Here is a 14,759-nt window from a genome sequence, read left to right on the forward strand (position 1 = left end):
GACAAAGTGTTTGAAGAGGCTGCTCAACCAGTGGAAACCACTAGTCATCTTTTTTTTATCTGAAACAAAGCAGTGCAACAAGCAGACCTTGTTTTTGAGTCATACCAAATTCCGAAGACTTCCTCACAAACCCCCAAGAATCCTGCACTGACCTCAAAGTCTGCTACACGTCTTCACAAGACTGCTGCAGGCCTCGGCGAAAAAAAGCACTGACGGCGATGAACTCTCACTAAAAAGGAAAGGAGCTCATTCTGGACCCCAAGCAAAAAAACTGAAACTTCATACCAAGGATTCTGGGGAAGCCAGCCATGTGACCCGCGACAAGCACCTGTTTTATTTTTTGTCATCTAGCTAAACAGGGCATGCTGTCTTTTTCTCCGAAATGTTATACCACCTTTTGAGAAGGCAAGCCGCCTTCTTCAGGCATAGGCTCCTCAGATTTATGTACTAAGGGGCCTCTTGAACCGCGTTTTCGAAGATCTCCTGACTACATTTGTGCGCCCAGGTGTTGTCAAGGCATGTCATTAATTGCTGGAAGTTGACTATGGAGCTGCAGAGAACCAGAAAGGTGATGAAGATATGGTCATTGGCAGCACAACCTACTCTGTGGTTGAAACACTAAGCTGCATTGAGAGAGAGCAGTTCTCTGCTGTACGTCTACTTAACTGCAGCATGCTATTACATTCGCCACAAATTCCCGCTAGAAGACGTCAATCTCAAGATGGCTGAAGTTGCTCAAGTACAAGCTCTGGAAACTGCTTCATTCAACAGCGTACATCATTTTATTGTGGTGTTCCCGGCTATCCTACCCCAGCAGAGTTGTGAATCAAAAGAAGAAGCAATCGACGCACTTGAAGTCGAATTAGCCAACTTGCAAGCATATCAGGTTCCAGCCGACATAGTGAATGAGCGAAGGTGCGACGTGCAGTGGTCGCAATTAGGAAGCATTCAAAGTGTCGACATATCGCTCAGGTTCCACAGAATTTTATTGATTATGCTGGGTATTCTCCATTCCCCGCAGCAATGCTGAATGTGAGGGAATATTTAGGACAGGGAACAAAACTTGCAGTTTCGCTCATCTGTGTGTTAGCAAACACTCGAAAGTCGGCTGGTGGTCAAGAGGCACCAGAGTGGTACTTGCTTTGAGCAAACCTACACGGAGAAGTTTCTGAAGCAAGCAAAGTCGGCAACAGCAAAATCATTGCAAAAATAAATTGTGCCCTAGTGGAGTTTTCGCTCCTTACTCTTTAACACACATATTTCACTTGCAGTTGTGAATACGTAAGCTTGTCACAAAAGGTAAATCTCTTTAAAAAAGAAGTGCTGCTGCCCCCCCCCTCCCCCTTGATAGTTTTACGAATTTCCAAATCTTCAGGTTGGCAGGTATGCTTTTGGTCCATGAAACCTCTTAAAATTGACACTCGTCACAGATGTTGTCATGCCTGTATCCACAAGTGCCATGGTAGGTACGTCATCAAAAAGTACATGAACTTTGTTCTTGAGCATAAACACTGACGGGAGTATATCTGTTGGTAGTGCGTGGTATCTTGTGGCCTCACCCCATTGGCCGTACCGACTAGTTTTCCGCCGGCGGTGACCGCATGCGTCGGCGCGGCGATGGGAATCGTGGAGCACGGGGAGCTCGTGGCGACATTAAGCTTCGATCAGATGCTGGCGAGGAGTAGCCTAAACTGGGAGGTGTGCGTGGTGGCCGTGCCATAGAGAACAGGTGGTTGAAAGACTGGAAAGACATCTGCAAGGGCTCTCGCTGGTAGGAAGGGCAGTAGTTGCCAAAGCGCGAGATGTGACCTAGGACGCGAAAGCCACCGGGCCAATGAGAGATTTGCTTACATCGAAGTAATTCTTCTCTGCCGTAATACAATCTGCCGTATTGTCGCTGAGAGGTCAGTAGGCGGCTTTGTATCGACACTGGCCACTGTTGGGACGTTTGACAGACGGCCAAATTTCGGAGCTATCTGTCGCATCTTGAGCATTTCAAATGTGCGACAGTGCTGCATTACTTTGGACATGGAGTTCAGGTTTCTTTGCCTATCAGGAAATTGTGCACTTCTTCGGCTGTACCCTTAACCCTTTGAGGGTCGAATTATTTTGAAAAAAGCTTTCCCAGGTGGTCAAATTACTTTATTGCGGATCTTGAATGTACAATATGTATAAAGTCGGGAATAAATAGTAAAAAATAATTAGGAACAGTATTTTGGTGTCGGCATGACTCGGAACTGCAAAATGTTCAATAGTATTTCCGAGCGTGGTACTCCTTGAAACACGGGTCTACGCACAGCGCCTTATCGCAATCTGCACACCTAAAATGCGTGTCTGTTCTCTTGGTGCGAGGAGTTGTGTTGGCGCACACAACACCTCTGCGTGCGGCTGCCTTGGGCAGAGGTCTGAGGCACCCTCTCGTGTAAGCGCGTTGCCGCAGAGAGCGAGAATACCTCGTGAGCGGTGGTGATAAGCAAGCTAAGAGCAGTGCCAATCAAGATAGAAATCAACTTCCACCACCCTGCAAGAAAGTGCCGACAAAGAAAAAATTGACGTTTTGCGCGTCTCCGTTGCGATCACGCGGCGAAACCGAAACCGCCAAAGGGGCGTTGCCGCAGTCTGAGCGACGCGCTGAAGCTAGCAATCAGTTGTGTTTATCTCCCCAAGAAGGTAGCGCCGATTTCAAACGCATTTTGTAAGTGCTAAGAGGTGGCAGCACCTCCCGGTGAGCACGCATCGTCATTATGGCGCGAAATTTCAAATGGAGGGTCGGAACCGTACCCGTACGGCAAAGACCTTGCGGGACAGAAAACTGCCGCCGTGCATGTACGGTGAAAACCGTCGGAGGGTTAACGTGTCCAACCTTGTCCTTGTCAGGCATCCTGGGATTCACTATCTTCCACAACTTCAAAATTTCTTCTATACCATATTTACTTGCATAATGAACGCACTTGCGTAATGATCGCACCCCTGAATTTTGTCGACAGAATTTGATTTTTTTCATTCCCGTGTAATGATTGCACCCCGAACTTGCCGCAGCGATATGTTGTGTGCCAAGTCTAGCTAATGATCGCCCTTAGCATCTGTCGAATGCTGTTGAATGCTACACGAATGACTCTTCAAGACATACCAAGAGGTCTGCACACACCAAACATTCTTAGGCAGATGCCCCATTTCATTCCTTTCATCACTTTCCACACTTCCATGAAAAAACAAAAAAAAGCTACAACCAAACTTGCCTTGACTTTATTATTTGAAGGCTTTATAATGGTTGTGGCCAACAACAACAAAAAAGGCGCCTTTCGATTCTTCTCATCTGCCTTCGTGGGCACGCAACAAATCGCGAGCGGCAACAATAGTAGCCACGTTTACACTGGTACATTAGAAGTGAACCCTGTTCATATGCCGACGCTTGTAACGCAGCTAAGATATTTACCCACCCTCAGCGGAAACAGGGCTGTATTAGGATAGTAGTGAAGACAAATGCCGCAATTTCTGCAGCATACCCGCCATGTGTTTCTATGTTATTGGCAGTTAAGCACGCCCATCTCTGTTTCTGTCCCCTCAAAGTGGACATGGCTACGTTATTGCCAGAGACTTGCCGATAGTAATGATATTATTCGTTACTAATATGGAACAAACTGTTTTAATGCACGTAATGTACTCGCGAAAAGAGAAAAAAAAAATGGCTGTGGCTTAGGTAAGGTTAAGCCCAGGATGCGAAGCATACTAGCCTTTATTTTAGTTGTTGAACCACTGTTTAGCCTGGTGAACTGCTGTTGCTTGGCTATATTTGGTTCGGCTAGACGAAGAAACAACTCATGCATTACTTCTTCGCCTTCAAGAGTGGAACGCGACAGCGTTCCCGTCGACCCGCCAAGGGGTGTAAGACAATGGGCTACAGGGCAGCGACTACGCGCCCCGCATTGGACACGGTGAGCGTCGAGCAAAGCAGCGTTCGGCGCGGCAACGAAATGTGCGCCTGAGCAAGAGACGCACGCCTTAGAAACAGCGCGTTTCTAAGGCAACACCGCATTCACTAGAGGCGCTTTTGTACCGCTTTGAAGCGTTGTACTCGTGGCTCAGTGGTAGCGTCTCCGTCCCACACTCCGGAGACCCTGGTTCGATTCCCACCCAGCCCGTCTTGCAAGAGTTGAGCCAAAGCCACTTCTCCTCTGTCGTGACGTCACGGTGTCACGTGATTTCATGGTCACCGCCGCGCCTGAGGAGCTGGGTTGAGCCCTCGTAATATGCTTCGCATAAAAATCTCATTCGGCTTGCTCCGCCGGCCGCCATTTTTGTTTTGGGGTCCCGCACTGTACAGCGGCAGCCAGCGTTGCGGCAGCAGCCTGTTTGTTGAACTGTTGTCATCCTGCAGCAAATGCGGGATGAAAAAAATTTATTTTCACGGGAAATTTAACCCGCGTATGATCGCACCTCTGAGTTTGCGTCATACTTTTGACAAAAAAGTTCGATGATTATGCGAGTAAATACGGTATATGTGGTACATGTCTCGCCTTGAAACTGCGCCCTCTGAGCCAATGTCTGCTCCGTTCGCTTTTTCTTCACGTTAGAATTGTCGAAGCACTTCTGCACTTCCTCAACAAAGCGATCCCAAGTTGTGAACATGTCCTCGTGGTTTTCATACCACATGAGAGCGGTGTTAGGGAAAACACATGACTGAGCTGCGTGGCTGAGTCCCAGCCATTGCTTCCACTTACCCGCTTGTCGTTTTTGAGCCACTCATCGACGTCTTCTCCTGAAGTTACGCCAAAATTTGGTGGCATTCGATAGTATGGCAAGATACCCGTTAAAGTAGCCCCCACTGCATCAGTGGTCTGGACTTGGAGATAATTTCGATCGGCGAAGGCGGAAGTCCGGCAAGGCTGCAGGGTAGTCCAGGAAGTAGAGCTTTGGTAGTTGGGTTCGTCTTCGTCTTACCCCGCACCTTCCCCCAATCTGTCCTGGTCTCCGGAGAGGGTTAAGGGGCTGCTTTAATGATTACCAAGGCACAAGTAACCACGGAAATCGTAGGAGCAACGTCGTCGTCCTCTTTCTCCACTCTCGCTTCCTGTGTGTTTTACTTGCAGTGACCCTTTGTAACAATATCGTCTTCAGGGTACGATTCAGCCACCTCTAGAAAACTATCATTGCACCACGAATCTGCGCCTTCTCTTTCAGCAGCCTTTTCCTCAGCTGAGACTGCCTGCCAACTTATTTCGTTCCTTTGGCGGAAACGAAAAAGCCAACCCGCATTGGTGTCGAAACCACTTATTTCAAGTGAATCGGCGAATTTGCTGGCTTTTTCTTGGAGCATTGGGCCAGGCACGGGAACATTTTGCAGTCTGTAATCTTTTTACCACGTGAGAACCGCTTCTTCCACATTTTGAAAGTCTCTCAGACGCCTCCATTTCCTCGTAGGAGCGAGTTAAGATTCCTGGTGAAGCTTGACAATCTTGTCTCGGTCTTTCAGAATGGTCGTAATGGTCGATGGGGCAATGCCACGCTGTCTGGACACGTCAATTTGCTTTCACCCTGCGTCGATTTCCTGCAATACGTCCTATTTGTCCTGCAGTGAAAACTGCTTTCACTTCTTCTTGGCGCTGTAGCTAGCTGCATTCATCACTGTATCTCATGTGAACATCACCAAACTTTTGTCCTAAAGGTCTTCGTGAAGTTTGTGGGAAAGAGGTTGGCACTTGTAATGGTGATGATGATAGCTACCACAGTTGCGGTTTCTGTTTAACGCGAGAGTTGGCGGCGCTGTTACTTTTAGCCGAATTCGTAATGCTGATGTTCCTCTGTTATAAAGGGGAAAATAAACTACATGCGTTATTCTGAAATATGCGCTGTATTGAAATTCGTAGTTCTGAAATATTTTTACATTGAAAATGTAGGCAATCTGGCGGGGATTTTAAAAATATTTGTAAGTTTGAGAAATTCGTTGAAGGGGTTGGGACACCAAATTTTGAGGCTATAAAAAGCATGTTGTAGGCAGCTTCCGTATGCAAGGACACCCACAACGAGGTATTGGACGCTGCAAACATCTCAAAATTTTAATTCAGCTCCAAAAAGTCATTAAAAACTCCTCGTAGTCGAGACCCATCGCCAGCGCGGCAGTTACTACGTCGCAGAGGAGGAACGAAAATATTGACGTCATAGCACACTAGCACAAAAACGTGACGTATGATGAGTAGCGATGAAATGCCGATTACGGAGCCTGCTGAGCCGAGCGACCGAGCATAGCCTCCACTATGACGGAGCTACAGGCATATAGAAATCCTTTCTCAATGCAAAGAAGAGGTAAGGCGTGCAGACATGACACAAGAGGAGAGAAGTGGACAACACGAACGCTGTACGGCGGTCCACAAACGCAAACTGCGTGCGGCGAGTTGTCGTGCCGGTAATGTGGACGGGCCTTCACACGTTCAGTAAGCCGGCCAACTCCGAAAGGGATCAGGATATGCGGCGTTCGTGTTGTCCGCTTCTCTCCTCTTGTGTCCGTGTCTGAACACAATTGCCCCTTCATTGCATTATGAATCCTAACCAACTAGCTCAGCTTCATGTCATTCTAAAAATCCTGTCTCTATGCTACAGGCTTCTAGAACACTGTAAACGAGCTAACCCTGGCCCCTGGCTAACCGAGACATGCACAGTGCTGTCGCGGAGAGCAGTTGACGTAGCATGTTCATCGATCGCTAAACATACAGTCAGCCGTTATAAGGCGTTGAGGCTCTCGGGTCTCTCTTCCGTTCAGAACGCGCAGCGAAAACAAACAGACAGCAGCTAGAGGGCGTTCAACGAGCGCGCCCGGCGCTCGCGTTGACGGCAAAGCTTTCGTTCAGAGCGACGTTGCATAAGTGCGGCCGTCAAAAGTCGCGAATTGGATTCTTTGCATCGTCTTCGGTGCGGCCGAATAGTTTGGCGGTGTATGCCTCGACAGCGGTGTAGGCCTCAACACTGCAATGTTCGACTTGCTTTTACTTCCCCTCTCCCGCTCGCTCCGAGAAGCTGCTGCAAAACCTGCCGTTATGTTTCACGCTTTCCTTCCTATCCAATAAGAACAAGGCTTTATATATCAGAATGAAGAGAACTCGTAATTTTCATAGCATTGGCGCCCGCGCTGCAGGGAGGCAGATGGCGTTTTCAGTTTTTCTAATAGGGTTGGGAGATCAGCATCACTGACACACAATTTAATTTTCATTCAGGGTTGCCCACAGTAAAAATACTGCGTGCCATAGTACCTACGACGGTTTTTGTGAAGTTGTTGTTGGGCAAGATATGAATGTCACGCTTCAATTTTGCAAATGCAATATTGCCGCTAAAATTGGTAATTAACACTCTATGAAGATATATTTTGTTACTTGTGACGTGAGCCGTATTGTCCACAATGCCGCATTTGTATTGGCTGCCAAGCCTTACAGACTAACAGAAGATGTGCACATGTGCTTATCACAAGTTATCAGTGCAGCACCCTGTGTTATTTGGCGCAGAAAAAATAGCGTGTATACCTGCTGCATTCGCGATCTCTGGGAAAGAAAGCGAAGGAGAGGGGGGCCCGGGGGATGTGTGCGGCATTCGAGACGGCTGATACTGGTGCTGGTGTACTGGTGCTGAAACCCGGATATTGTCGATATCCTCCTCGCCTTCCTCGACTACACCCAGGGCAACGTTACTAAACTAGCTTCAGTTTTCAAACTTGGTGCTGTTTTGCGGAACCGCCACCCGCCTGCGCCTTTGTGGCACTACAGTCACGCCCAGCTTCACTTCCTCACTAGCCAGCTACGTGGGCGGGCCGGACTAAGCACGCGGTGCAGCATTGGTGTATTCTGTGGTTCGTTGTTGACGGCGAATTTCAGCAAGCATGTCATCCGTGAAACTGTAGCCTTCGCCGAGTTTGTTAAGAATATCAGCAGACGATGCTGATGTGCTGCATATCTGGCTGCATAGGCGGCTATCGGAACGCGCCTCTTTTTCTGTGTTCCCAGCAACGCGACGCTTTACTCGGCGTGGAACAGAGTGATTCCTCTTGCCGACCGGGAACTCTCTGCAAAATCCACGGCATGCACTCGTGCCGCTGCTTCCGCGTTCGTCGTCGTCGTCTTCCACAGCTGGCTGCGTGGCTGTTCATCATTCCAGCGTAGTATTTCTCTTCTGTCGTCGTAATGGGGAGGTCGTGTTTATGGGCATATGAGCCAGTGCTTAAGGGAGTATGAGCCACTCATTGTCTTACGTAACGGACAGATTTAATTTTGAAGAATCACAAGCAGCAAATGGCGGGTGAAGGCTGCTAACCACGCCGCCGAGCAAACTCGAGACATTGAACGCAAGCGACAACTGCGGACTGCGGGCATACCGTCAGTGACGTCGTTCTCTCCATCGCAGCCGATTGTGCGTGTAACCTCGTAATTGAGAAATACTTTAATAGCGCTCGGGATTATCATCATCATCATCAGCCTGGTTACGCCCACTGCAGGGCAAAGGCCTCTCCCATACTTCAACAACCCCGGTCATGTACTAATTGCGGCCATGTCGTCCCTGCAAACTTCTTAATCTCATCCGCCCACCTAACTTTCTGCCGCCCCCTGCTACGCTTCCCTTCCCTTGGAATCCAGTCCGTAACCCTTAATGACCATCGGTTATCTTCCCTCCTCATTACATGTCCTGCCCATGCCCATTTCTTTTTCTTGATTTCAACTAAGATGTCATTAACTCGCGTTTGTTCCCTCACCCAATCTGCTCTTTTCTTATCCCTTAACGTTACACCTATCATTCTTCTTTCCATAGCTCGTTGCGTCGTCCTCAATTTGAGTAGAACCCTTTTCGTAAGCTTCCAGGTTTCTGCCTCGTAGGTGAGTACTGGTAAGACACAGCTGTTATACACTTTTCTCTTGAGGGATAATGGCAACTTGCTGTTCATGATCTGAGAATGCCTGCCAAACGCATCCCAGCCCATTCTTATTCTTCTGATTATTTCAGTCTCATGATCCGGATCCGCAGTCACTGCCTGTCCTAAGTAGATGTATTCCCTTACCACTTCCAGTGCCTCGCTACCTATTGTAAATTGCTGTTCTCTGCCGAGACTGTTAAACATTACTTTAGTTTTCTGCAGGTTAATTTTTAGACCCACTTTTCTGCTTTGCCTCTCCAGGCCATTGAGCATGCATTGCAATTGGTCCCCTGAGTTACTAAGCAAGGCAATATCGTCAGCGAATCGCAAGTTCCTCAGGTATTCTCCATTAACTTTTATTCCCAATTCTTCCCCATCCTCGGGATTAATCCGGTGATAAACACAGGGGCCGCACATTTTATCTTCGCTGATTAACCATCTTCACGAAGTCGAAGAGCCAACATTTTTTTTTTTTCCTTTTGTGGCTTGTGTGTTTAAAGACTGACCTCATCTTTCTTTTTGTAGCGCTTCTTTGGCGTGATGAGAAGCTTCAGTGGGGATGAAGATCATCCTACAATCACGCACTTTGGCCATATCTTCAGGCTCGTGAGCCTAAACTGCGTGAAACGTTAAGACGCCAGGAAGAATCTGCGTCAGCAGGCGTTTGGTGCGTTGCGACACCACGTACCCGAGCACATGAGGGCTGGCCCCTCCCGCCTTCTCCTTTCCTCTTTCTTCATCTTTCTTTAAAGTGGTTTTGGCACGTAAAACCCATAATTTAATTAAATTCATCTTTTTCGCCCCACACCCCTTTACCCGTGCAGTGCTATTGAGGCGTCCTCCTGTGAGAGACAGTTACGGCACTACACTTATCTCTTCCATTCTCTTTAAAATCACTTCACACACACAGGAAGAAACATACGACATCTAGAAACGCAGCTTCTGCGCTTCGCTGTATGGGTTTCTTCCTTTCGTGCAGTTTACTCTTCTTTCAGTATGAACCAACTGGCCCGATAAATTTTATTGCTGTAGGTGGATACCGCTTTCTCATGGTATCACTAATTCGGACAAGGGAGAACGCCAGCGAGCGTGAAACATGCGCAGACTGTCCGTCCGCACAAGCTCATGGCTGTGGCAAGGCGTCTGCAGTGGAACTCGATGGAACGGCGCTGCCATCTGGCGGATGTTACAGAAGTGACGACAGCGGCTGTAAGCGCGCAGGCGGGGAGTTTTACAACTGAAGCTAGTCTAGTAACATTGACCCGGGGGGGGGGGGGGGTGACAAAACACCTATGGGCCCCGGGTGCCAGACGACCTAGCTACTCCACTGGCGGTAGCCGCTCTGTGCCATTCATGTTGGCAGCCAGCAAAACTGTTACTCTGTCCTTGCTTTGTTTACCGCCAATGCAAAGGACCCCCTTAAATGTGATGGTTTTATCCGGCTGGGCTTTGTAGCAGAGGGCTGTCTCATCTGCGTTAAAAATGTTGCAGGCATCATAATCGGCCAAGCGTGCGGGTAATCCGGCCCTCCAATCTTCTACAACGCCTTCATTCGCAGCCCCTTTCTCGCGGCACACGCTTCGGAAGACCAGGCCGTGTCTTTTCTTGAATTAGTCGATCCAGCCTTCTGATGCCTTGAAGTCTTCGATGCTGAGCATCAGTGCATACTTTTTGACCTGCACACAGATAAGGGGGCCACTCATAGGCAGCTGTGTGTCACGCGAATTGGCAATCCATCTTAACAACGTTTCTTCAAGTTTAGGATGCGCTGCCGTTCGCAGTCTCTTCCTGTTGTCAGCGAACTTGTCGATGTCATATGCCTGAAGAATCTCCACTTCATTTTTCACATACGTGCTTCTCTTCACGTTGAATTTATTCATTATGACATGCCGAGGCACCCCTGCCTTCACGGCTTTCAATATTTCTACTTTCGCTGCCAAATCCTTCACCTCATACTTCGCCCGCTTCGGTGGGGCACGAGAGCACATGGTGGCGTGGCATGAAGCGACAGGTACACGCACGATGTCAAGAAAAAACTAAGTATAAGTGGAGAAAAGAAAAGCACAAACAAAATTTAGCACACACGCACACAAAAAAAGTTCCGCCGTCCTCGCACACGCACCTGGCGCAAACCGATAAACACGATAAAAATTATGAAAAAAAAACTGCACAACTCCGCAACCACACAACTGCACAAGTGAAAGACAACGTTGGAAATGGCAGACAGCAATAGATTAGGGTTGCTAGCATAGACCGATAACTACCGTGCCAATAACCACAGCGATGCAGAGGTGGTGCCAAGCGCCAAAAGTGACTGCAAAGCCAGAAGTAAGTCGTTGCTGCCATGTTTTTTGAGACATAGGTTTGTCTATTTTGTAGCAGTAAAATAAAAATGGCGGCCTTGACGTTTTTTTGGCCTTTCGGCACTCCTAGCGCATGCAAGCATGGCGTTTGAGATTGGCGCACGCTAATCGGAGACAGCATCGCTGGCGGTGCGATTTGGACACCCCCTAGTGCCACCCGGTCCTATATGCCTCACGTGCCTCTGAGCTCCGCGAACTGTCTGAATTAACCGAAGTACGACCAAATATGTCCGAATTAACGGGAGTTTCGTGCCATAAGGTTATGTACATGTTTGACAGGACCAGGCAGCACGTCCGAATTCACGAATTAACGGGGGCCGAATTAACAAGGTTTTACTGTACAAGCTATGGACTTGCAAATGTGTAGCACTGGGAAAGAAGTTTAAGGTGGCTGTGGTGTTTTGCTGCCGAGCATGAGGTCATGGGTTCAATTTCTGACCGCAGTGGTCACATGCTGATTGGGGTAAAAATTGTCACAGGAAGGAAGAAAAAGGAAGTTTGTGTACTTATACAAGGTGGATGTTTTAAGAACTTCGAAAGCCAAAATTTATCCACAGGCCTCCACTGTGGTGTCTTTCTTAACCCAAGTGTTGGTTTGAGATGGTGAACCTCGTGAATCAATCTATTAATTGTGGCTTTTGGCAAGGTTGTAGTGAATTCTTATTAGTCCATGACTGCAGTCACTATAATTATATAATGGTGCTGAACAGCATCACTGAGCTTAGTTCACAGCAGTTTCACCATGTTTTGTCTATATGTGTGCAGGAGACGCAAATGCAGCGTGCCAAGGAGCAGTTTTCGGCTCGCTTGGATGCTCCCAAGGAAGCACCTGTGGTCACTGAGCAAATCAGGTACTGCTTTCAATATGATGCACTCCTGTGTGGTTCACTGTGATTTGTGCATCCTAATACAACTATGCTTTGGGTGCGAGTGAAAGCTTGCGAGGGTGAGCCGGGAAGGATGGTGGCTTGGTGAGCTCTGTCTTCTTCCCACGGCAGCAAGGGGAAAGGGGAGTGAGCTTGCAGTAACGCAATGAAGTGCACAAGGGCTTTGAAGGAAAATGCATATGAAGCATTCACTCACCGCTGCTGGTGCTTTTCATAGTACCGTCGTCCCACGGCAGGCAACACTGTCAGCCATGGGTGCGGAGATGACTCAAAAGCAAGACTAGCTGTACTTAATTCGTATCGCTGATGTGAAGATATTGTCGACATGGCACGAAACCTCATCTTTTGTTGCTGACTCTCAAATTCAACAAAATGAATTTTTCTCTCATTCGAACTTTTTTTTTTTTTCAGGTTGCCCGATTATTCTGAAAATTTTGCGGCTCTATCTGTGTAAAACAAAATAATCTATCGGCGATTGTACTTCATTATTTTCATAAAAGGTTAATATTCAAAACAGCGAAACCTCGTTAAACTGTGGTGGGCCGGAGCTCGGAAAAAGTATGTACTACTAAACAGTAGTACAGTGAAACCTCGTTAAACCGTAGTTGGCCGGAGCTCGGAAAACGTACGTACTAAACGGCCGTACTGTTTAACTGAATTAGCATGAGGTCGCCCACTTACCTGTTGAAAACGGAACTCAGAAAGAGTGCGATGAAAGGGGAAAAAAAAAACATGCAGTATTTATACACTTTGCGCGGCAAAAGTGTTATTTTCGTTTGATGCCGCGGCGGCGTAGCACGACGACAGCAGCCTCAAACTTACTGCAGCTGCGTGCCAGCTTTTCAGCCAGCCGCCTCTTCTCGGCAAACACTGGCATGGCAGATTCCTCGTTGGCATTACGTAGTATTCTCCTTGCACGCGCACAGTAGTGCTGCAGAAGTCCCGGGGCGCCTTTTTCGTTGCCGGGTGCTGTTCTCGTCGCGACGATTGCATTGATGAGGCTGACGTAATGTGCAGCTTCTGCCACTGTCGGCCCTAAATCACCCGTGCTGTCGCTTTCCGTGTCGTCCTCATCCCTGTCGCTAGTCGACACTTCGGCAACAACAGAGGCAACGATGGCGAAAAGTCGAACCTCGTAGTCGACATCTCTTCGCAGTTGCAGCAGCGCTGCCGAGCAACTTCTTCGCATTCCAAATGCCACACACCGTAGTCAACAGCAGATCCCTGTCGCGTGCAAGCGCCGACTTTTCCATGTCACGTTCGATAGCACAGACAATGTCTAATTTTTCTTCTATGCTGAGCACTTGGCGTCTTCTTTTGTCCTCGCTTGTACGACGCCACAACGCTCTCAGGCATCTCTCTGGCATGGCGTCGAAATTATGTTGATGTGGCTTCACACGCAAACCCGCTGGGTGCTTGAAGGCCGTTTCGGTCTCAGAGGCTTGTTCTGCCGGGGCCGCTTGATGGAGACGACGCACCGCCGTGTTTGCGGGACGAAAAATGGAAACGCTACTTTTTAACTGATGCGTACGCAATAAGCTGGTACGGTTTATGCGGATACAAAACACATTATGTTCAATCGCCGCTGAATCGGGGATTTGACTTTACTACTTTTCAAACGGAACTACTGTTTAAGCAGGTACGTTTTAACGAGGTTTTACTGTGCTGCTTAACCGAAATAGCATAAGATCGCCCACCTACCTGTCAAAAACTGAACTCGGAGAGAGTGTTATGAAAGGGCAAAAACATGCAGTATTTATTCACTTCGCGTGACAAAAGTTTATTTTCGTTTGATGCTGCGGCAGCCCAGCAGCGACGACAGCTGCCTCAAACTCGCTGAAGCTGCGAGCCAGCTTTTCAGCCAGCCTCCTCTTCTCAGCAAACACTCACATTGCAGATTCCTCGTTCGTGTTGCATATTTTCCATGCATGGGCACACTAGCGCTGCAGAAGTCGCGGGACACCTTTTTCATTGCAGGGTGGTGTTCTCGTCGCGACGATTGCATTCATGAGGGAGACGTAACATGCAGCTACTGCCACTGTCGGGACTGAATCACCCATGCTGTCGCTTTCCGTGTCGTCCTCATCACTGTCGTTAGGCGGCACTTCGGCAACAACCGAGACAATGATGGTGAAAAGTCGAACCTCGTAGCCGACATCTCTTTGCGGTTGCAGCAGCGCTGTCGTGCAGCTTCTTCGCATTCGAAATGCCACACACCGTAGTCAACAGTAGATCCTTGTTGTGTGCCAGCGCTGATTTCTTTGTCATGTTTGATAGCACGAATGATATATTTTCTGTATTTTCCTAGAAACCACACATCAGCTCAACGCTGCCATGTCTTGTAACTGTAAGGGGCAGGGTGTTTTCCAAGCTGCCTTTGCAGGGTTTCTCCCTTCTTCCTCCAACCTTTTGGAAATAAAATGAACTTCAAACTTGCGTTAGCCATTTTTAAACATTCCAGATATGGTAGCACCATTGTCTTGTAGTGGCTGACTGTGACTAATGCAGCTAATCAGGCTTTTTCCTGCCCTGTCTATACGTCAGGTGTTCACATTTTGTCTCGAATGACCTCATCGGCACTTTTCAGTGCTTACATTGTTGGCACATAACAGGCCCCCT

The 14,759-nt window shown here is 48.1% G+C and overlaps 1 protein-coding gene across 1 annotated transcript in view; it reads left to right on the top strand.

Moving 5' to 3' along the window:
• The window catches only part of LOC135918732 (parafibromin-like), a 232,335-nt gene that overhangs the window by 26,421 nt on the left and 191,155 nt on the right, over positions 1-14,759 (top strand). Inside the window, exon 6 of the mRNA XM_065452378.2 lies at positions 12,019-12,104. Coding sequence (XP_065308450.1) covers positions 12,019-12,104 — 86 coding nt within the window. The remainder of the gene's footprint in view (positions 1-12,018; positions 12,105-14,759) is intronic.

The sequence above is a fragment of the Dermacentor albipictus genome, unplaced genomic scaffold (assembly GCF_038994185.2).
Source record: "Dermacentor albipictus isolate Rhodes 1998 colony unplaced genomic scaffold, USDA_Dalb.pri_finalv2 scaffold_21, whole genome shotgun sequence".
In the NCBI taxonomy this organism is placed as follows: Eukaryota; Metazoa; Arthropoda; class Arachnida; order Ixodida; family Ixodidae; genus Dermacentor; species Dermacentor albipictus.